Raw genomic sequence first — 24053 nt, 5'->3', positions numbered from 1 at the left:
GTGTACACTGAAAAAGTGGACAAAGTTGTGACTCAAATCCAGTTCTCTAAGACGAGTGATTAAAGGAGCATTCAGTGATTTGGGAAAAATACCCTGGTCTGTCCCGGTAACAAGATGTGCACATGCACGCATTACAGTGGGGAGGGGGGCACATAACAGGCCAACAGCATGCACACCAAGGCCGCCCCCGCTCGATCATGATTGGCGGAAGGCCCCTCTATCCTGATTGGATGAAGGCTGGGCCACCTAGCCAAAAATAAAACCTAAGGTTTTTTGATGCCCAGGGGTTAACTGGGGACAGGGAGGAACTCCTTATATGGTCAGCACACTCTATAGTAGAGAGGATTATCAAAACAAAAAAGTGGTTAATTTTCTTTGTCATTTGCATCACTCCCAGTCCCAGAACAAATGTGGAAAATAATGTGGCAAAAAAGAAGAAAGCACGAGACAACCATTACCACAGCAGGCCAGTGTGAAAGAGGTCTTAAATGTACATATAAATTCACAAGGGGTTTATATCACTGTTTTTTATTTTGGGAGAAAAACAAAATCTATAATAAGCAGATGTGTAATAGTCCAGAAGATGACACAGATACAGTATAATCAGTCACTAAGTAACTTAACCACTGAGATGTGACCACTAAGTAACTTATCCACTTAAACCCTATGCTTAATTGAGGCTCTATACTGTACTAAGCCCCCTCCTTTTTTCCCCCCTATACACTATATCTTTGCCGAAAATTGCTGATCTACAAGCTGATGCATTGCGAGCTGAGCTTGTAGGTCTGCTATTTTTACCGAATGTTAGCCCCAGAATAGGGATGCTAGAGTATAAATGCCTACACTCTCATCTGACTGCACGTTCAGCACAGGGGCATAGTGCAAAGCATGGAATACATATCAGTCTCATGGATTAAAGTCTCAGTCGCCACGACTGATTTCAGTCATTTGGATTCCATAGAAGCCAGCAAAGCAAGTCTTCTATGGAAGCATGTTGTGCATCTGCATCTCAGAGGCAGGACAGGTAGCAAGAGGAAGGAAGTCACTGGAGAAACTTAAGACAGTTTAAGCCCTTTTTAATTCACAGGGTGCAAGTAAAAATGTACGTTTCGATGTATCGTCACCTGACGAAGATGTGACCGATACATCGTAACGTTTTCAATCATGGTATTTCATTGTTGCTTTTTTCTATGCAGTCTATATACACAATGCAGTCTATTCCATGCAGTCTATATACTGTACACATTTACTACATTCTTGCAGATCCATCTGAATGTACATTGAATAAGCTGCTTCATGCAGGGGGGTCATCTTACTACTAACTGGCAAGATGTCTCCCGTCCAATAGGAAAGCAGGTCAGAACATTGACCATACCATCCCCCCTCGATTCTTTTCAACACATTGGACATGTGACCAGTTAATCCCCAGCAGGAACTGAACAAAAACCTCTAATACGTGTGGATTAGTATTAATACTTAACTGACCATATGAGGAGCGATGTGACATGACTTTGTATATGGTTATGACCTATCAACAAACTGTTATCATGCTTACGAGCTTAGAGCTTTGTTCTGTTGGGTCAACTTGGGTGCACCCAAAGTGGGGTCTAGGAGGGGTTTAAGGGGCTCCCAGCAAAAGTAGTAGCATCACAATCATCTTAAACACTTCATCCATTTATATGTTGGCTATTTAAAAATAGCAGATCTACATGCTCGCAGTGTATGACTTTGTTCCATGCTCAGAGCTTGTACATGATGCTATTTTGGAATGTTTAAACACTGAATAATTTTAATTTTAATAATTTAAAAACATTTTTTCTACTCCTGGGGTCCCTGGCACAAACCCTTTTTGAGAGGGGGGTCCGCGGCCAAATATAATTATATCATTTTGGGGGTCCTTGACACAAAAAAGTTTGAGAACGACTGTCTTAGAGCTTTGGGAAACAGGGAGCCTTTGAAGCAAGAAGAGAAAATCCTTTTGTCTGATCCAATGTCCAAGTACAACAGCAGCATCTTGCGACAAGGTGGAGAGCGAATGGGGGAAGTGCAAAGGCCACATCCCTGCTTGGGGGTCGGGGGCGCTGACCCCTCCTCATTTGCGGCAGGCGCCCCTTGTCTGGGATGCACAGACATGATGTTCAAGCAAGTGCACATAATTTGTTTTAATTAGGGTTCTATGGGGCAGTAGGTTGAGGCCCAAATTCTCCGAAAGATTTCCAGGCTTTAGTGAATGATTACAACCGCGGGTGGTGTTCAAGCAACAATGAGCCCTGATTAATGAAATTCTGACCAATTTTCCCCAGCACAGAGTTATATAACTCAGTGGTGTATGCACATTTGCACACATACACACACATGACATGAACACATGCGCTATATCCTGAATATTTGACCATGTGTCACTATTTAAAGTGTTTTATCTATATCTAATATATCTAAATGTGTAATTTATCGAATGTTTGCATTTTTTTTTATGTAATTGCTTAATGTTTTATATAAAGCACATTGCCTTGTTGTTGAAATGTGCTATACAATTACAGTACACTTGCTTTGCCTTGCTTACCTAATAAGATATATCGTCTCTGTCGGGTAAAAACCTCATATTTCCAAAACTGGTACTTTCAGCATTCAAATTAAAAAGTAGCTAAAGTAGAAGATATACAAGTTAAAAAAAGCGTGTTGCTTACTTGCTTCGCACTTGTGGATTTGCTACTTGTGATGCTTTTGTGTGAGGCAAAAATAATAATAATAAGGAGAGGAGGAGGTTTCTGCCCAACAGCAACAATCATGTTGTTCCTATTTCGCCATGCATCCTCTGTTGTGTTGTTGACTAAAGTTGCATGAGTGTATTTTGTAAGGGAATCTTGTCATTGGTAGCAATCCCAGAAAGAAGTAAGAACTTCAGTGAGAGAAATCCAGCATCATGCACTGTGCTTGTACCATGAAAGTCTGCATTATGAAAGCAGGAACTTGTTTCAAAACATTGTGACCGTTACACCAAGTTCTGATGGGGACATTCATTATTTATGTTGTGCATGAAATAGCTACAATAGCAGATCTACAATCTCACAATGTGTCATTCTGTGAATGTGATGCATCGTGAGCTTGTAGATCGGCTATTTACATTGAACGTTCACCTATTTTCACAGAGTGTTATCCTATTATGAGTTATGACATGCCCATAATAGGGATTCTAGGGTTCATGTGGTTGAAATCTACTTTTTCCCCTTTCTTTCTTTGTAAAGCTGAGAGGGACACAGTGAAGGGGTGATTCTACCTCAGCCAGCAAGGCTGCGGGTACGGAGGCCAATGACTGTATGCATTGCATACACAATAATAGACTTTCATTGGATTTTGAGTCTTCACAAAAAAAAAAAAAATTACAAAATCTGATGTTTTTTCCTATACAGCTTTTGTCCTCACACGTCTCATATTTGCCATTGATAATGAAAGGAGAAATTAGGTCACATGTCCCTCAAATATGACGTAAATGTGTGGCACCACAAACATTAAATGCCTTGACAATGAAGGGAAGATTTACGTCATATGTACACGAGCAAATTAATCGGCTAACCAATCACATAAATTCAGTTGTTCATGAGATGATGTATGATGGTGTATAATGATAAGAGTGCCCCTCACTTCACACGGGAGTGATTTCTTTTTAATGAATATGTGTAGGCTATATTGTCCTGTAGGGACATATTGCACTGGTTAGTGGTTACAGTAACTGAGTGATTATATGAAATTATACTAAACAATATTTTAAACAATTAATGTGGAGAAGAAACAGCTGATGAAATTGTAGGTTTATGCAAGAGCTGGAGTAGCCTACAGTATGTCTGGACTAATGTGTAAACCCCATTGTTTAGGATTAGACTTATTTGGGATAGTATGTCGACTGTGCAGACATTAAGCAGCATGCCTCCTTTGAGAAGGTTTAACCCCCTTTGAAGTACAACCATGGCCTGGTAAGTATTTAGAAACTGCTGCCGAAGAAATATTTTAAAGCTGATTTGTTCTTAGTGGGCCTATGTACTACATAGCATACATAACATTTTGTAAAATATGTTGTTGATGTAAACAATTCCAACCGTACGGATCTAATGAAAATAATTGAATCGACCACGGATATTAAAATGCTGGACATACTATACACTCCAGTTGCAATGATTACAGAATATGAACTTAATGACCCCAACAACAGTATAATTGTATAAGTTCACTGGTTCACTCTTCACTCCACTGGTCTTTATAGCACTGTTGCCCTCTGGTGGTGATTGTTGGAACAAATAAAAGCCGGAAAAAAGCATGGGCTATACCAACATTTATTGTCATAGGGGTTTTTCGGAACTGTATCAGTTTACTGCTTAATCATCCTTATTCTAGGAGATTTCACGTAATGTTCTCCCCTATTTATAATTTTTTTAAGATTTAGAGACATTAATTATTTAAGAGATTTAAGAGAGTTGTATTTGTATTGCACACTTCAAGAGTTTATCTCCTTCTCCCTCTGCGCACAAACAAAATGAAATAATCCACATCGAGAGGTGAGTGACGTCTCGGCATTACGTCAGCAATCAAACATGGCCGACTCCGAAAACACAAACATGGAGCCCGAGGAGAAGGAGAAGAAGGCAACAAAAACAACAACAAACACTGCTTCTAGTGACCAAACTAAGCCGCAGACGGACGGCGTCACCTGCCGTGCCACCGCGCAGTACTGCGAGCAGCTGCAGGCGTGGATGTGGAACTACTACACGGCATATGTCAACTGGCAGAGCTGGCTGGCCGTGTCGTCTAATCCCTATTATTACCTCCCTGGGCAGCCTCCCGCCGCGGCGCCGCTCGACTCTGCCAGCTTCGATGCCCAGAACTGGTACAACAATCCGTTCGGCCTGCCCCTGTCGCCCCTGTACCCGCCCGCCGGGGCCGGCAGCAGCACACCTGCAGCCGGCGGGCCCATACGGGAGGGCCTCCTGGCTGGAGGGGCTGCTGCAGCACACCACCCCACCCAGCAGCTGCCCCAAGAGAATGGGAACGTTCAAAGACCAGGTAATAATACTAATATCATTATGTCCCACGCTTGATTTATTTATCTCGGAGGTCCCAGTAGTACTCCCATGTTTGTGTGATTACGTCATCCTCTTATGTGTAGGACTAGCCCTCCAAGCAGAACCCAAATGCTACTGAAGTTTCTGACATTTTGACGACAAAATTTCAGAAAAGCTTTATGTAGGGTCCCGAGAGGGGCTAGTGTAGGACTTGTTCCATGTCAAGGAGTCAAGGACCCGCACATAACATTGTGTAGTTTGGCCGTGGACCACACCCCCCACCTGAAAATAATTTTGCCAGCCAGTGTAAAATGTTTCACACTATTAAAATAAAAGAGTTCAAGATTGTTTGAAAACATTAGATCTACAACCTTACAGTGCATTGCAACGTGACTGATTGATTGAAAATTGTATTCACAGTTTGTAGAATGGGTACAGTTAAAACGAAAGTACAGTCAGCCAGGTCAATACATAAACTGCTACAAAACCAGAAAAATACTTTTTTACACCAGGGTCCTCACACATTGAGCTTGTAGATTTGCTATTTTCAAATAGCCTATCATGACTTAAAGTTATCTACCTTTAGATGCTATATTAACAAATATAACTGAGCACTGCCTGGACCCCTGGGGGACCCCACTTTGACCACACAGGCACGCACTGCTGCAATCAGTCTGCCATCACTCACATTATACAGTCTTTATGACTGTAGATACATTCCCATCCATTTTATGCATATTTGATACCGGTATGTATTTTGTTTGCACACTGTCAGACATGTTATATAGTTTAATAAAACGAATTTAAGACAAATTCCTATCAACTTGTTGACATGGCAAATAAATTATTGAATCTTGAATATTGAATCTTAGTTTTTTACTGATTGGTATATATTTGATATTTGTACTTTTTACTCTCGCTTTCACACATTCGTTTTCACTTTCTGTGACAAACAAACAATGAAGTTGTATCACTTGTATGTGAACCATGTAGTGGTGGTTATTGCTTGCAATCTCACGATAGATATGTATCACGAATTCACGATACAGATGCCATGATATACGATATATATATCGATATATCTCGATTTAAATGATCGAAAATTCAAAATAATGACCATGTTGCACAAATACAATAAAGCACTTTCAGGCCCACAGAGATCTTTAAATTAAAAAAAAATGTCTATACATCCGACAAGGGGTCTAGGAAGGGAGTGCATTGCAACTTGCAAGGGGGGCTTTGATAACGTTAAACAGAGGTACGTTTGGCAACACTGCATCACCCAAATAATGCCTATCGTCCGGACTTTCGATCGATTATATTATATAGCCAATGCCATATTGATTAATTTAATGCACCACTAGAACCATGCATTACATTTCCTGACATGTAACTTGGATTTGACAGTAGCGGGAATAGCCAATGCTGTGCTATTGTCAAGTGCATAGCATAGGCCTAGCCACACTTTGAAACACTAGATTTTCCTTTCCATAATGGGTTGAATCTAGAGATACTGAGGAAACTGTTGCGCCTTTCTTCGTCCTTTTTTTCTCTCTTCAAACTTAACTACGGTAGCGGTGGTCTCAAAAATATAAGGAAAACTTTGACTGGAAAAGACTCGCTCACCGTATAGAAAAAGAAGTAAAACTCCTTAGACTGAGACTTAGAAAAATATATTTTCTTTTATTTTATCATGCTGTGCTCATGGTGCTCTGTGCTCATGGTGCAATTAAAAAGCAAACGTTTCGGTCCTCAGACCTTCGTCAGTGCTATGGCTTTTCACAGACAAAGAACATACTTTTAAACAACTCAAACAATACAGCTCAGGTGCTGAGAATTACTAATTGGTGACATCACCTGATTGTGGGCGTGGACATTACAAAAAGGATATACAAAATCACATTTATATAGGAAACAAGAATATTGCATACATCACATGTTGACAGACTTATATAATCACTTTTTACTTTATAGGTAGCACTGGAGGGAGAGATCTTCATTTAAGCCACCTGGATTGACAGACCTTAAATAAAAAATCCATCTAGATTCAGTTTGGAGGAGTTTAGTGTCTAAATCACCCCCTCTTCTAGATTTCTTAATTTGATCAATGACTGTGTAAGACAGATCTGCTGTGGAGTGACCGGCTTCCATGAAGTGTCTGGCGACAGGAGATTTGATGTCCTTGCGTCTGATGGCACTCATGTGTTCTATGATGCGTGTGCGGACTGCCCTAGATGTTTTGCCTACGTACTGTAGATTACATTTACATGTGATCATGTAGACTACATTAAAGGAACTACAATTCACAAATTGTCTGATAGTGTATTGTTTGTTAGTAACTGTACTAGTAAATGTGTTCGTTTTCTTGGAGTTTTTACAGGCCACGCAATGTAGACAAGGGTAGAAGCCGGTGACTCCATCCAACCGCCCCGTGTGTTGCTGGGGGGGTATGTAGCAGTCTGCTTTCACCATATAGTCTCGGATGCTTTGAGATCTATAATGAGAGAAAAGAGGAGGGTCAGTAAATACTTTAGCACCTTCAGGGTCAGCTGACAAAACATGCCAGTGTTTCTCTATGATGCTACGTATATCGTTGCTCAAAGGATTATAAGTGGTGATGCAGGCACATGAATGTTTCTTTTTGGTCTTTGCAACCTGGTTAGGATTATTCAATTTAGTTAAAGCAGAGTCGAGCCATTTTTTGGGGTACCCTCTATCAACAAAGTTTCTGTACATGATGTCTCTCTCTTTTTGAAAATCTGACTGACTGTTACAGATTCGTTTCAGTCTAAGGAATTGAGAATATGGTAAACCTTTTTTCAAAGCAGGGGGGTGTGCACTGGTGGCATGTAAAAGACTATTCTTGTCTGTGGGTTTGGTGTACAGAGTGGTGGACAATTTACCATCCTGAAAAAGTACACGGGTGTCTAGAAATGGAATTTCATGTTTGCTGAATTCCATGTTGAATTTGATGGTAGGTGCCAGATTGTTCAGATAGGACACAAAACCATGAAGCTCTTCCTCAGTACCTTGCCAGATAAGGATAATGTCATCAATGTATCTCTTAAATAACAACATATTGTGGGCAAAAGGATTGTTGTGCCACACTGAATTGTGTTCAAGGAAGCCCAAGGCAATGCCTGCATAATCTGGACTGAATACTGAGCCCATAGGTGCCCCCTGCAGTTGGAGATGATAGGAGTTCTCAAATAGAAAATAGTTTTTGTGTAAAATCATGGATGTCATTTCTACCAGAAAGTTGGTTGGAGGTGTCAATTCATCCCTTAAGTCTAAATAGAATCTTAATGACTCTGTGCCTAGATCATGGGGGATATTAGTGTATAGGGAGACCACATCAAGGGTAGCCAAAATAATATTGGCAGTGGAATTGAGAATATTTACCTCTGAAAGTTGTTGTATGAAGTCTCCTGTGTCTCTTAAATAAGAGGGCAATTTGGTTACAATGGGTCTCATGTGGCGATCAACAAACTGAGAGAGGGGCTCTGTAAGGCTGTCATTAGAAGCCACTATGGGTCTGCCTGGAGGGTGAGAAAGAGATTTGTGAATTTTTGGAACACAGTAAAATAGAGGGACAGAGGGTTTGTCTTTGGTTAGAAATTTGCACTCTGCCGGAGTTATACAACCCTCCAGCAAAGAATCCTGGAGGAAGTTGTCTATTTCCTTCTTATAGGAAGGTGTAGGATCTTTGTCTAATTTGACATAGTAAGAAGTGTTAGAAAGTTGAGACAGAGCTTCATTGACATAATCTGTTCTATTTAGTACACATAGGCCTCCACCTTTGTCGGCTGGGCGACAAATCACATCTTGTTTTTTAGACAATGCTATAAGCATATCACGTTCATTTCTCCCCACATCTCTCTGATTGTTATTCTTTGTTAGATTGTCAATATCTTTGTCTACCAATTTCATGAATGTATCAATGGTAGGGGTATTGACTGGAGGGCAAAATTTACTTTTGACTCTCAAAGGGGGAGTGTTCGATGGTGAATACACTTGAACATTGTCTTGTCTGTAGAAATACTTCAGTTTAATAGATCTATAGAATTTAAACATTTCAACTTTAAGTTTGAAAGGATCAAGTTTAGGTGTAGGTACATAAGACAGACCTTTGTTGAGAAGGCTTTGTTCAGGACCAGAAAGAGGACTGTCCGACAGGTTGTAGATCAGTCCCTGCCCTTGTTGGGTCGTCGTTCCGATCGTCGTGGGTTGTCTCGAGCCTCTTTTGCCCCGGCGTCGTTTGTCGCCCAGCCGACAAAGGTGGAGGCCTATGTGTACTAAATAGAACAGATTATGTCAATGAAGCTCTGTCTCAACTTTCTAACACTTCTTACTATGTCAAATTAGACAAAGATCCTACACCTTCCTATAAGAAGGAAATAGACAACTTCCTCCAGGATTCTTTGCTGGAGGGTTGTATAACTCCGGCAGAGTGCAAATTTCTAACCAAAGACAAACCCTCTGTCCCTCTATTTTACTGTGTTCCAAAAATTCACAAATCTCTTTCTCACCCTCCAGGCAGACCCATAGTGGCTTCTAATGACAGCCTTACAGAGCCCCTCTCTCAGTTTGTTGATCGCCACATGAGACCCATTGTAACCAAATTGCCCTCTTATTTAAGAGACACAGGAGACTTCATACAACAACTTTCAGAGGTAAATATTCTCAATTCCACTGCCAATATTATTTTGGCTACCCTTGATGTGGTCTCCCTATACACTAATATCCCCCATGATCTAGGCACAGAGTCATTAAGATTCTATTTAGACTTAAGGGATGAATTGACACCTCCAACCAACTTTCTGGTAGAAATGACATCCATGATTTTACACAAAAACTATTTTCTATTTGAGAACTCCTATCATCTCCAACTGCAGGGGGCACCTATGGGCTCAGTATTCAGTCCAGATTATGCAGGCATTGCCTTGGGCTTCCTTGAACACAATTCAGTGTGGCACAACAATCCTTTTGCCCACAATATGTTGTTATTTAAGAGATACATTGATGACATTATCCTTATCTGGCAAGGTACTGAGGAAGAGCTTCATGGTTTTGTGTCCTATCTGAACAATCTGGCACCTACCATCAAATTCAACATGGAATTCAGCAAACATGAAATTCCATTTCTAGACACCCGTGTACTTTTTCAGGATGGTAAATTGTCCACCACTCTGTACACCAAACCCACAGACAAGAATAGTCTTTTACATGCCACCAGTGCACACCCCCCTGCTTTGAAGAAAGGTTTACCATATTCTCAATTCCTTAGACTGAAACGAATCTGTAACAGTCAGTCAGATTTTCAAAAAGAGAGAGACATCATGTACAGAAACTTTGTTGATAGAGGGTACCCCAAAAAATGGCTCGACTCTGCTTTAACTAAATTGAATAATCCTAACCAGGTTGCAAAGACCAAAAAGAAACATTCATGTGCCTGCATCACCACTTATAATCCTTTGAGCAACGATATACGTAGCATCATAGAGAAACACTGGCATGTTTTGTCAGCTGACCCTGAAGGTGCTAAAGTATTTACTGACCCTCCTCTTTTCTCTCATTATAGATCTCAAAGCATCCGAGACTATATGGTGAAAGCAGACTGCTACATACCCCCCCAGCAACACACGGGGCGGTTGGATGGAGTCACCGGCTTCTACCCTTGTCTACATTGCGTGGCCTGTAAAAACTCCAAGAAAACGAACACATTTACTAGTACAGTTACTAACAAACAATACACTATCAGACAATTTGTGAATTGTAGTTCCTTTAATGTAGTCTACATGATCACATGTAAATGTAATCTACAGTACGTAGGCAAAACATCTAGGGCAGTCCGCACACGCATCATAGAACACATGAGTGCCATCAGACGCAAGGACATCAAATCTCCTGTCGCCAGACACTTCATGGAAGCCGGTCACTCCACAGCAGATCTGTCTTACACAGTCATTGATCAAATTAAGAAATCTAGAAGAGGGGGTGATTTAGACACTAAACTCCTCCAAACTGAATCTAGATGGATTTTTTATTTAAGGTCTGTCAATCCAGGTGGCTTAAATGAAGATCTCTCCCTCCAGTGCTACCTATAAAGTAAAAAGTGATTATATAAGTCTGTCAACATGTGATGTATGCAATATTCTTGTTTCCTATATAAATGTGATTTTGTATATCCTTTTTGTAATGTCCACGCCCACAATCAGGTGATGTCACCAATTAGTAATTCTCAGCACCTGAGCTGTATTGTTTGAGTTGTTTAAAAGTATGTTCTTTGTCTGTGAAAAGCCATAGCACTGACGAAGGTCTGAGGACCGAAACGTTTGCTTTTTAATTGCACCATGAGCACAGAGCACCATGAGCACAGCATGATAAAATAAAAGAAAATATATTTTTCTAAGTCTCAGTCTAAGGAGTTTTACTTCTTTTTCTATACGGTGAGCGAGTCTTTTCCAGTCAAAGTTTTCCTTGAATCTAGAGATGCAACACCCTCCATTGACAGCCCATTCATCCAAACAGAAGTATTACAGTCGGCTTGTATTAAACAACGTTAAACTCACCAACATTGCAGCTCTAAGGCAAGCTTGAATTAATTCTCTTTCTATCTGCAAAGCGTTTGTTTCATACAAATCCACTGTAGACATCTTATGAGCTACTACTTTCTGTCAAGACATTTTGTGCAGGTGATACGTTTTTCTTGGAGTTTGGAAGCACTCATTTTCATTAACGCAAACTTGAAACGGGTGGTACACAGGGCCGTTCAATGACTTCCGACGAGCGCTTAGAAAAATATATAACGGCACGGAATTTCTTAGCAGAAAGTAGCTCATAACATGTGTACGGTGGATTTTTAACCCTTTGCAAATTGAAAGGATAATTCAAGCTTGTCTTAGAGTTGCAATGTTGGTGAGTATAATATCGTTTAATACAAGCAGATCTATTTGGATGAATATGCTGTCAATGGAGGGTGTTGCAACTCTAGATTCAACCCAATATATAAAAGAGAAATCACACCTGTGTGAAGTGAGGCAAAATAGCCGATTTGCTCGTCCACGTGACGGAAATTCTCCATTCCCATTAGCGCCCCTCAAAAATTGTGTTGCAAATTGTGGCTAAGCATAGGCCCATAGAGTCATCAATACCTCACTGCTGGTACCTAGTACCAGTAGCGTTCTTATATTTGGCTGAACTTGATGTACTAATGCGGCAATGCCTGATTTATACTTAGGTTTGCGCTAGTGTCGTGCATGGAAACAGTCAACCTACAAGTTCCCAATGCACAATGCACATGAGTTCTATGTATTGTGCAATTCTTTGTGTACAACACAGGTGTGTAATTACATATAAATCAGGCTTAACAGTTTAATTTTCTTTCCCTCCTCCTTAGGCAGAGAGTATAGTATACCTTCGCCTCTCCAAAGACTCCTGGCTGAGATGGTGGATTTCTTCATTCTGTTCTTCATTAAAGCAACCATTATTATCAGCATTATGCACCTGAGTGGAATGAAGTGAGTATATTAGCTTGTCCCTTCTTTTGTGGTGGTGGGTGGAAAACTGGCCCTGTCTTAGTTTTGGTATTTGTGTTTCATTGAGTAATTCAAAATAGCAACTCCAGTCCTCTGGGACCAACACCAGTACTCCTTGTTTTGCAGTGTTCCAGCTCTAGCCACTCCCTGATTAGAGTGTGGTGCCATAACTTTGATCTAAGATTACTAGGAGGTTCAGGGTTCATAGAAAAAATAAAAGAGGCCGGGAGTGTTGTAGTACTTGAGTCCTTGTCTTGTCGAGGCCACATTTTCATTTACATGGTCTCGTCTCGGTCTTAATTTGACTTGGACTTGACTCGGTCTCATACCAAGGGACGATGAAATAAATGTATTATACCGATATTATGAGGAGCCCATTCACATTAACATTATAAGAGAGCTGTCTGGCGCTTATAGACAGCTATCTTGTTAAGTAACGGCGTGCACCTGCTTGTTCTCGCATTGTTGGTATGGCGACCATCGGGACAAACTTATTTAGTCGCCGAGAGGCTAAACAAAATGTTGTGGGAAATGTTTACCTGTCAGACTCGCCGCTTGTAATGAAATCACTTCTCCAAGATCCATGTGTTTCAGCGTTTTGTTCATTTATTTAAGTTGAAAAACAATTCATTTAGCTGAGTGGCATCAGAATAAAGTGCATAGTGCCAAGTGTAAATGACCTACAGGTAGCATAGCGCTGTATTTGCGTTCATAAAGCCATGCGGTCACGGAAGAGTCAAGAAAAAGTCACTTGTAATCCAAATCCATGGAAAGAGGCAAAGCCCTCACAACTCCCTGAAGAGGGCAGATCTTCAGAGAACCTGGTTTTAATCCGGGTTTTACTCATCCAATCCTGTCTGGCATAATCTCTGTAGTCCTTTCCGATGATCCAGGAACTCTGAGGTGCAGCATCATCCAGTATGAGCGCTACATCACCGGGAGTGAAGTTCTGCTTGATCTTTGTCCATTTCTGTCGTTCCTGCCTAGCACGCAGAAAATGCAACTTCTACTTCTTCTTCAATCAGCTTTAAATAGGCAACATAATCAGGCTGAGGGCTTGAATGACAAGGATACCTTTGTGACTCCAGTTAACTATCTGGTTGGATGGGAAACCAGCAGATAAACAGTATAGAGACCTGTGAGTCTAAATAAATGTAATACATTTCATGACAGCAACACCATTTGTTTAAAAGAAACAAATGGTGGTAAAGATGCAAAAAGCCTTTATAGGGCACCACAAACATTCAACATGTCTTCCTCTGGATTAAAAAAATATAATTTATGTATAATATTTAAACAAGAGTAAATGTATTACTGATACATTTCTAACGATTTAAGAAATGGAATTTAGTATAAAAAATGTAAAATAAACCTTGAGGAAGACACGCACGTCGAGACGGCTGCTGTTTGTTTGTTCACTTAAAAGAAAAAGGATGTTTGCACCATGGCTATGAGCTGTGTAACCTTTTTTTCTTTTTTCGTATTTGCCGTGACCATCAGCGGCGTGTGTTCCTTCTCTTTGTATGACATGAACACCACCAGAAAGACAGGCGTCGTGTATGCTTATCAACTAAATTCTAGTATCATGCCGATAGCTGTTTTAAATGTTTGTTTATATTTGACTTCTCAGGGATATCTCAAAGTTCGCCATGCATTTCATAGTGGAGGAAATAGACGAGGACACATCGATGGAGGAACTCCAGAAAATGATGCTCGTCGCCCTCGTCTACCGGATATTAGTGTGTTTCTATGAGGTGAGCGCTCATACAGAACTAATCTGTAGGGTTTTGGTTAAAGGTTGTACTTCTTTAACTTAACTGGTTTTCTCTAAAGTGGTCTAAACCGTCAAGCGCTCTGGCTGGGAGCTGCTCTTCAGCCAACAGTGGAGATTGAGGTTGTACTGGGAAGCTCCCAGGCCTCAATGTGTGCAACTGTGTGAGTAGCCTGGCCCAGCCAGCGTGATTTCTGGTCTAGAGAGGGCGGACGCCGCTGGGATCACGGCGGTGGAACCTATTTGGTTCACCGATCTGAACGCCCACCCCCTTTCTCCCCTCCCATACTCGGCAAGGAAGCTCTGAGAAGGAAGTGAAGTGGTCACGTGACTGGGCTGCGCCATGACACTTTCATGGACACTTTCATGGGAGCCAAACTCACACAGGAAGTGCAATGAATACATGGCAGTGAATGGAGCCGGCTGGACCAGCTCATAACAAACATTATTCATGAACAATTGAGACCTTTTGTAAGGTAATCACTTCTGGAAAATAACAGAAGACATATCACAGGTTGTTTTCTAATCACTTACTTTTCGATGTGCACAGAGTGCACAGTATATAATTTTATCTGAGGATCTAAACAGCAGCAGGTATCGTTTCTGGCTCCGAAGTATCGCGATAGTTGGCTGCCAGACAGGAAACGGTGGGAAGTCTTGTGATACTTGGTGCGTTCAGAAATGTACTTTGTACTTTATGATATCTCTATTTTTATAGAGATACCATACCTCTATAAAAATTACACAGTGTAGTGTACACATCGAATAACAACACAGCAGACAATAATGTGTTACATGTCTTCTGTTATTTTCCAGAAGTGATTACTTTACAAAAGGTCTCAATTGTTCATAAATAATGTTTGTTCATGAGCTGGTCACTGAGCTCTCATTGACTCCAATGCATTCTGCCAAACTTCCGGGTAGTTTGGCTCCCATGAAAGTTTCCATGAAAGTGTCATGGCGCAGCCCAGTCACGTGACCACTTCACTTCCTTCTCAGAGCTTCCTTGATACTCGGTAGGAAACAGAGGAGAACACTCGACGCCCCTCTGCACTGTAGTTCACTCCCACTCCTAGACCGGGAAATGTGGCTCGTTTGCCCAGGCTGTTCTTTTTCTTGTGAAAACAAAATGTCTGTTGTCTCCGAGGCTGTTGTGAGTGACTGAATGGGGATGATGCTGTAAAACAGTCTCAGTTGAGTTTTTCTTCTTAGTTTTTAATGGCTTCACCATATGTCCTGAAAAGCTTTGGACATATGACGTTTCCACCCGATAGAGACCATATATAGCAACATAAACTTTTGTTTATTTATTTATTCATTAATTCTTCTTTCATTTAGAATCTGCCTCTAGTGTAAATGGTTTAAAATCTAAATTTGACCGTTCCCTTTCTTCATGTTCATGTCTTCATGTTGTCTCCTCCTTCTTGCAGATTGTGTGTATTTGGGGAGCGGGCGGAGCCACGCCAGGGAAGTTTCTGGTTGGACTCCGGGTGGTCACCTGCGACTCCTCGGTACTGGTTCAGCCCAACAGAGTGCTGGTGATCCCTGCCAACAATGTCTCTCTTTCTGCGTGAGTACTGTACTATAGTATGTCTGTCTGCAATGACTCAATACGCTGTCTATCTAATGAAACTCCTTTCATTTTGTATCTGATATGTGGTGCAGTTGAGGTGTGTCTGTGTTTGTATGACATCGATGTCGGACACAGACAGTGTAAGTTCATAGTTGAAAAGCCAAAGCACTTTCCCAATGAAAGGTGTTCCCTCAAACTTTCTTCGGTCTGAGCATACACTCCAACCTTCTGAGCGCAACTTGAACAACTGCTGAGCAACATGAGTGCATTGTATGTACATTACGCTCATGTCAAGTTATGGTGTATTCAAGTCTAATTACTGAATAAGTAATAACAGTTGCATTACTTTTAATAAACTGTAGGCTGCTACTACTAGGTCTGTTAAATGTTTTGCATAACCATTATTATTCAGTATATGTGACCAAAATGTTGTGTACATATATACAATAAGCCTAAATATGAGTCAATGAAAATAACAATGCATTGACATACTGACACTGATATTGACAGATGTCTAAAAAAATATAATCCCTGGCTGAGAAGTGACAGGCATTATGATTAATAAAAGACAGACAGTAAGATAATGTATGATGTGAGCATTTGCTAGGCCTACCATTTACAGTATAGGCCTAGCAACGGTCCCTTCTGTGCCTCTATTCCAGGAGGACAGCACTGCCCGGCTTTGTTCCGTGGTGGGAAATATTGTTCGGTGTTGGCATTGCCTTGGAGGGGCAATAATTTACTATCTGGTTGCAACTCGGACAGGGCCTAGTTGGCTCTACGCGAACTTGAGTCACGAGAGACGCCACCGAACGCGCACAAATTGCTGTGTCGAACGTTATTTTTTTTAATCTAGATTAATCTCACTGCAATCCTGGAGTTAATCTAGATCAGGGGTGCCCACACTTTTTAGACTTGAGAGCTACTTTCAAAATGACCAGCTCAACCAGATTTACCCAACAAAAATATATATTATCACATTGCTGAAAGTATTTACATATTAGACAAATGCACTTTTCTTCCTTTTTTGTACTACTGATGTATGTGCAAAACATTATTGCAACTATTGCATTGTGGGTTTGAGCTGTCCTTTTTTATGTCAATCCAATGAAGTCAGCTGGATTCAAGTGACAGATGCCAAATATTGTTTTATTTAATTTAAATTGTATATTTTAGGGGCATCATGTCATGTGGTCTACCTGCACAGCCTGTGTGATCTACTGGTAGATCACAATCTACCTTTTGGGCACCCCTGATCTAGATTAAAATGGCTCATTTGAACTCTGCCTAAGGCATTCAAAATATGTGTGCGCTACCTAAATAATGACCAGAAGTAATTCCTTGAGAATGTGTTTCTCAGGCCAGGTGGCCCATTAGACCAGGAGCCTTAATTATGGATATTAACAATACAACTAGCCTATTAATACCTTATATTTCATATTGTGAGGTTGTGGAACTGTTCACAGTGTTGCCAAGTCTAGACATTATAAGCTACTTCGGACTTGTGTATCTGTAAAGTTTCTTTAAAATATTGGTGTTCCTTGACATGAAAATGTTTGAGAACCACTGCTCTAAAACAACATTGGACAATGATGTTTGACAGTCAGCACTATAGTTGCTTATTTTCTGACTTTTTCGGATTTTCTGACTTGATCTGGCCTGTTAACATTTTCATAGACCTGGTTGCTTTTTTCTCTCACAGTCACGAAATGTGGCAACCGTCAAAGCTAGTCCTAATGTTTGTTTTGGTTGTGATGCATGGATGATGCTACCGCGGACCCCCGCGCCGACTTCCGCGGGGACCCCCATATCTGCGGACCCCCACGCAGACTATCGCAGACCCCCGTGCCGACCTCCGCGGGGACCCCCATATCTGCGGACCCCCACGCAGACTATCGCGGACCACCGTGCCGACCTCCGCGGGGACCACCGCGTCGACCTCCGCGGGAACCCCCGCGCTGACCTCCGCGAGGGTCTGTGCCTCCGCGGTAGTCTGTGGGGGTCCGCCGATAAGGGGGGTCCCCGTGGAGGTCGGCGCGGGGTAGTCTAGTCCATTTGTACAGATTTGTACAGAGTTTATTTTTAGAAAAGGGTCCTTTGGTTCCATTTGTAGTAGGCTAAGGCTACACTCGCAGTTAAACCCAGCTCCCAGACCCAACCCGACCCAACTTTGAGAATAGATTAATGGCGATATTTATTTTATTGCGCGATAAGAGTCTTGCGTTAACGCAGCACATTTACGCCGATAACGGCCCAGCAGTAACGTACGTACATACATATTTTTTTTTTATTATATTGGTATTGGTTGATTTATATCATTTATATATTTTCTACATTTATTTGTTCGTTAAAAAAAAAAAGAATAGACCTTCACTACTTTGTCCTGGCTATGGGTTTGGTTCTCCCCTTTAGGTCGACGGTCCGAGCCTTGAACAAGAACTTCTCCATCGCCTTCTTCTTCCCGGCGTTCATCACCCTCCTCTTCTTCCAGCACAACAGGACTGTGTACGACATGGTGGCGGGCACCATTGTCGTCAAACGCGCCGGGGCCAGATGACCGCTCACACACAGACTTAGTCCTTCAGGCCCACAGCAGGTACTAAATGCTGTTTAATTTATATACGGACTCATCGCTCACGGGCGGGGCTCAAGATGCAGACGCCCTTTTTTTCCCCTAGTGGTTCTGCATTGAGCGGGATGTGGTGTTCTGCAGCACCACAGAGACGTTAGCGGAGTACGACATCAGCGGCTGCTTCTCCCCTTTTGCACTCGAAACGCTGGCTGGAGATTTCTCTGTCACTGAAACGTCTGTTTGTTGTTTTGTCTCACACTCTGCTCTCACAATTCATTTTCCAATGATGACGAACGCTGTGTTCGTCCAATCCGCTCAGCACCAGATTAGCCTTGTCTCAGATGCTTTTAGTTTGGGGTTTTTTGGCTAAAGGACCACTTCACCTTCTCAACCTTTATTCATATAATTGGTCCTCACGAATGCTCATTATTACACGGTAAAATTTTGTCTACTCTGTCTCGGCCTGTGTCTCAGAGGAGGGCTGTGGACAGTTCAGATCCTGTACCAGCAGTAACATCATCGATGGAGAATCGAAGCTGAAAGAAATTGCACGCTTTCTATTCCTGGAAAGTCGGCATGCTATAGTAGAATCCTTTGTTCTCGCATGAATAAAACAATTAATAGAAAAATGACCAACCCTGCCTACAGATAATGTCACTGACAACTGTCCACAGCCCAAAAATACTACCATATTATAATGTGCATTAGACGTGAGGACCACTTGTATGAAGCTAGGCTGAAAATGTGCTCCTTTTTTAGAGAGAATGTCTCGTAATCCTAATTATTTTACAGCACGTAGCTATGGACACATTTGTAAGATATTATTTATAATTTATCGTCTTATATTTAGGGATTAACTGTGCTGGGGGAAGCTTCCGTTATGTTAAGATGTTGACATCTAATGGTTAGTCAGAGGTTAGACTTGTTCATAGTTATGCAGCTACTTACTGCTTTTTAGATGGTTAACCCATTAAGACCCGAGGCCCCAATTAAAAAAAGAAAGAAAATCTTATAAGGGTAGTTTTTTGAAAAATGTATGTTGCTTTATCAGTGGTTCTCAAACCTTTTTAAGTCTAGAAACCCCAAAATGATTTGTATTTGGCCGCAGACCCCCATTTCAAAATGTTTCGTTCCAGGGACCTCCAGAAGCAAATGTTTGTCTCAAATGTGTGAGATTTGCGTAAGGTTTCAAGATTTTTCAAAAAAGAGCAGATGTAGAAGCTCATAGTGCAGAGCTTTTATATCTGCTATTTTTGAATAGCCAAAATGTCAAATTTTGGTTAAAGTGGTTACAATGATGCTTTCCCAGTCTTAATGGGTTTAAATGGCACCTCCCAATGGATTCTAAATATTTCAGTTTTACTTCATTGGCGTCTACAAATAATGGTACCACTTTTAAAGCAAGATGTTTCATTTTACACAAGAGCTAAATATTATTGTTAAACATCTGCATTACTTCATTTACACAAATGGAGAATGTAGAAGAATTCTTATTTTGACAGTTATCTCTCCTATGATGCCACATCAATACAGCATGGAATTGTGGACAAAATCTTAAGTTTTGGGTCTGGGAGGCTACGCTAAATCTCATCAAATGGCTCAAATGCCAAACAAATAATGGACCTTGATATGAAAAGGTTTGAAAACCACTGTTCTAAAGGGAGCTCTTAGAAGGCAGGGTGGCGTGCAATCCTGAGGGAATTAAAACCACAACCTTTTTTTATTACCAGCTGCTGTGTAAGCACAGCTGGTTAATGTTCTCTCTGCGGCGCTTTCACGCCCACTTGCTGTAGTTGAGACCTATGTTTCTCATTGGCTGTACTGACAACCTATCATCCTGATTGGCTGCCTCGTCTCTAGGCAACCACACACTTTTTGCCTCTAGCCGACCTCTCAGCCTTGGGATATAAGGCAGCAGCTGGTAATTCATTGATGTAATCAATTCTTGTTTTATCATCATTGGCACGGTTGCGCAAACTAGTTCAGCTAAAATGTTGCCTGGGACCGCACATGACATTATGCTGACATGTGAATGAATATTACACACACACACAATATATATATATTTTTTATATTCTGATTTTCATATTTAATAAGAAAGCAACAGAGCAACCGCGAATACCTTTCCGGTGTTGCCAACTTGCCATACCTGGCTTTGAGCTACTTGCTGCATGCTATTTAATGTATTTTATGAGTCGGGTACATACCACTGTTTATCCCAATATGAAGAACTATGATAACACTAAACAGTGAAACGTTTCATTAATCAATCATCACTTTAGGAGTTATGCGGGCAACTATATTAACCCAATTCATGTATGTCCTATTGCATTTGCCTTTACATTATAATACGGCATTGTTCCTATGTTTATATTTTGCCAATGAGGTGTTCTTATACGATGTAATTCAACACTTCAATAATCCAGTTGATTAACCCATTTTGACCTGAGATCAGATTCTAAAAATGTCTTCTACATTCTGACAGTTTTCTGAAAAAGCTATGTTTCTATGTCAGTCGTTCTTCGATTTTTCAAAAATAGCAGACCTACAAGCTCGTAGCGCGCCACTCAGTGAGCTATGAGCTTGTAGATCTGCTATTTTTCAATAGCATAACAAAAGCATAACATAGTGCTAACACCAAAAGAGGTTCCCGCCCAAAATGGGTTTTAAAAAGGAAAAGGCCACCAATATTCCTGAGGAGATTAAGAGCAATAAAAGTGCCCAAAGCAGCGTATGGTGGATATGGAGCTGTACATTTTCAAAATACATCTGACATTATTGTCATTTCTGTTGATGTGTGGGCACATTATAAAACGGCTTTCTGTTTGTTTAATCATTGGACACAAATGATCAGATTACAAAACTTTAAAGGTTTGCCATGAAAAAACTGGGTTATTTTATAACTATAGCTTTCTTTAGCCTCAAGATCTTTTTGGCCGTTAGGGTATGGCAAAATACCACACTGTGCCATACAATACCTGATGCATAAGATCTAAAGGATTTTTTCGTTCACTTTTCATATGCTCTGTATAAGTCTTAATTTATTCAACTGTTTTACCTTTCTAATTCACACTTGGTCCAGAAGACATTTTTAAACGGTAAAGAAAATACTTCGATTAAAGGTAACTACAGATCAGCTCTGAAATCTACATTTTATATGTTATACCCTGTTGGGTAATGTAGGACTGTAGGATTTCCTCCCCCACTATCAGGCCCCTATTTACTGCAGTATTATTAACAATGTTTCTTCTGTCTTGCAATCTCTTATGGGATGAGTCATTTGGGTGACATTAATGGCTTGATCATTATTAATTGTCAATTAAAATAACCAAAATTTGGAATCATACTCATAAGTTTAACCTGTAAAGTTGGGGATGAAAAACAAAATCCCTCTTTTATTTTATGGCTTTTATTGATAGTATCAAGTGAAGATAGACAGGAAAGAGGGAGAGAGTGAAGGGGAGAGACATGCAGCAAAGGTCGTCATGAATGGGACTCGAACACGCGACGCGCTGTAAGGCCAAAGCCTATATGTGACATGCGCCTGGACCACTTGGCCAGCGGGCGCCAAACAAAATCCCTCTTCATTGGGAAGAGGATTTAACTGGGAACTGACGGTGGGGAAGAAATGTACAAATTTGAGTTCATGAGAGTCATTTTCCTTTTCCACTTCACTCATCTTGGAAATTATTCTGGAACTTTGCCTTATTCTGGTTAAAATAACCAGTCTGAGAAAGGAACTAATTTGTCACTCTACTTGATGAGTGAGGCTGTGAGCACATACTTCATGACCAATACCCCCCCCCCCCCCCCAATTGATATGTATTTGGCCACAGGCCCTGTTCCCATTTTATATCAAAAATATTCCACATCTTTTTATGAAAATGGTAGTTTGTAGATCAGTTATTTTCAAGTAGCCAGTGTATATGGGCTTACAGTGATTGGACTGACTTAGATGCTAAGGTATATTAACAAATTTAGTTTGGGAACCCCCTAAAGGACACCTGGGATAACCAATGATATAAACACATCCAACAAGCAAATTAATTTATTTCCATATACAGTTTGGCTCCACCTAGTGGTTGACCCCTGCTCCTAAATATGCAGACCTATTATAGTGATACGTTTTAACCATGTTTAGCATCTTTCAAATTTGAATATTTACCTCTTTTTTTTATCATTGACAGGTTGAGTTGATTTGCTTTTTTTGAAATTGTTTCATTGTTTATGACCTGAAATAAACATTCTGTCATTTGTATGTAGCATCATTAACATGAGATGTAGGATTTTGTTCTTTTGTGAATTATTAGATGGGCCATGCACATAATCCAACCATCTGACACAAATACATTTATATTTTTGTCATTTAGTTGATGCGTCGAATATGACCTTGAATTCCTAGATTTCAGGGCAGGGGGTCTGTTTGAATATACAATTCCTGAATACGATTGCCTGGTCTCCGCTGGCCAAGATTCACATTGTGAACTCGGGTGCACTTCCGCACCCGAGTACACTTCATTCAACTGTATTCGTTTCACATCAGTATTCAAGCACACTTCAATCGGTTACCGAAACTACCTCCATGCGGTCCCGGGAACGGTTGGGTGATCCGCTCCCGGGAACGGTACGCAGCATTCACACTACCACAACATCTGCCAAGTGGTCCTGAGTGCGACACCCGGGACCATAGTGTTAATCTGCCCTCAAATATCTAGGTTCCTGTGATCATTGGAGGATCCAGATCATGGACCATAGCGGCATGTCTGATGTGTGCTTTGTCATGACGGCTTCGCCGACCGACAACAGCAGATCACAACGCGTTTTCGATGCATTGTGATCTCCTAGACCATGTTTTTCTGGCACATCACACTGTCGTACAACACTTTAAAAAACAAAGTTTAAGAATAGGCCACTATTAAACTAAAATAATATTTACATATTCCATTAGATCAAGGGTTCCCAATTCTTTCAGGCCGCGACCCCCATTCCCCCTCCCAAAATAATCATATTTGACAAGTACTTGGAATTGTGGGCATTACATTTAGATTGACTCGGTTCCACTGATACAGCTTGTGAAATGAGGATGTGAACTTGTAGATCGGCAAATTTCCCCAATGTTTGCCTCTTTCTTACATAATACTTGACAATTTGGCCTTCAATTGTAACTTCAGAAAGGTGGAGATACCCTGTATACACACTTACATTGTATGTTGGTTTGTTTACTGTTGAGGGAGAAAAACATTTGAAAATAGCAGATCTACAAGCTCACAATGGGTCGCGATGCGACGCATATAACAATAACACATTCAATTACATTTTGCACTTTATAATTCTCAAGTACAAAATGTGAGTACTTCTTCCACCACTGGTGTGAGTGCTGGGAGGGCTGGGAAGTGTTGACGTCGGTGATTGTGTTAGAGCCCACTAAGTGGCAGCTTCATCTGACAGCCACAGATGGTCGTCAGATTATACAGTCCCATCCAATGTCCCCACCATGCATCCCTGGACTCACACCTCTCTCCCTGCCAGCCACCACAGGGCTTCA

At 41.0% G+C, this 24053-nt stretch overlaps 1 protein-coding gene across 1 annotated transcript; it reads left to right on the top strand.

Moving 5' to 3' along the window:
• The first annotated feature begins 4594 nt into the window (after positions 1 to 4594).
• On the top strand, positions 4595 to 22876 carry fam8a1b (family with sequence similarity 8 member A1b). The gene is made up of 5 exons (XM_083761904.1): positions 4595 to 5055; positions 12454 to 12574; positions 14223 to 14346; positions 15794 to 15933; positions 18349 to 22876. The coding sequence occupies exons 1-5, from the start codon at positions 4611 to 4613 to the stop codon at positions 18491 to 18493; spliced, it is 975 nt and encodes a 324-aa protein (XP_083618030.1). The 5' UTR covers positions 4595 to 4610; the 3' UTR covers positions 18494 to 22876.
• The last annotated feature ends 1177 nt before the right edge of the window (positions 22877 to 24053 follow it).

Source organism: Protomyctophum parallelum, assembly GCF_964188405.1.
Source record: "Protomyctophum parallelum genome assembly, chromosome: 3".
Lineage (NCBI taxonomy): Eukaryota > Metazoa > Chordata > Actinopteri > Myctophiformes > Myctophidae > Protomyctophum > Protomyctophum parallelum.
This window is presented reverse-complemented; position numbering and strand designations above follow the sequence as displayed.

Coding starts and splice junctions, on each gene's coding strand:
- fam8a1b (XM_083761904.1), top strand. CDS start 4,611: ATGGAGCCCGAGGAGAAGGAGAAGAAGGCAACAAAAACAACAACAAAC. Junction 12,575..14,222: donor ATGCACCTGAGTGGAATGAA/GTGAGTATATTA, acceptor TTGACTTCTCAG/GGATATCTCAAAGTTCGCCA. Junction 15,934..18,348: donor AACAATGTCTCTCTTTCTGC/GTGAGTACTGTA, acceptor TCTCCCCTTTAG/GTCGACGGTCCGAGCCTTGA.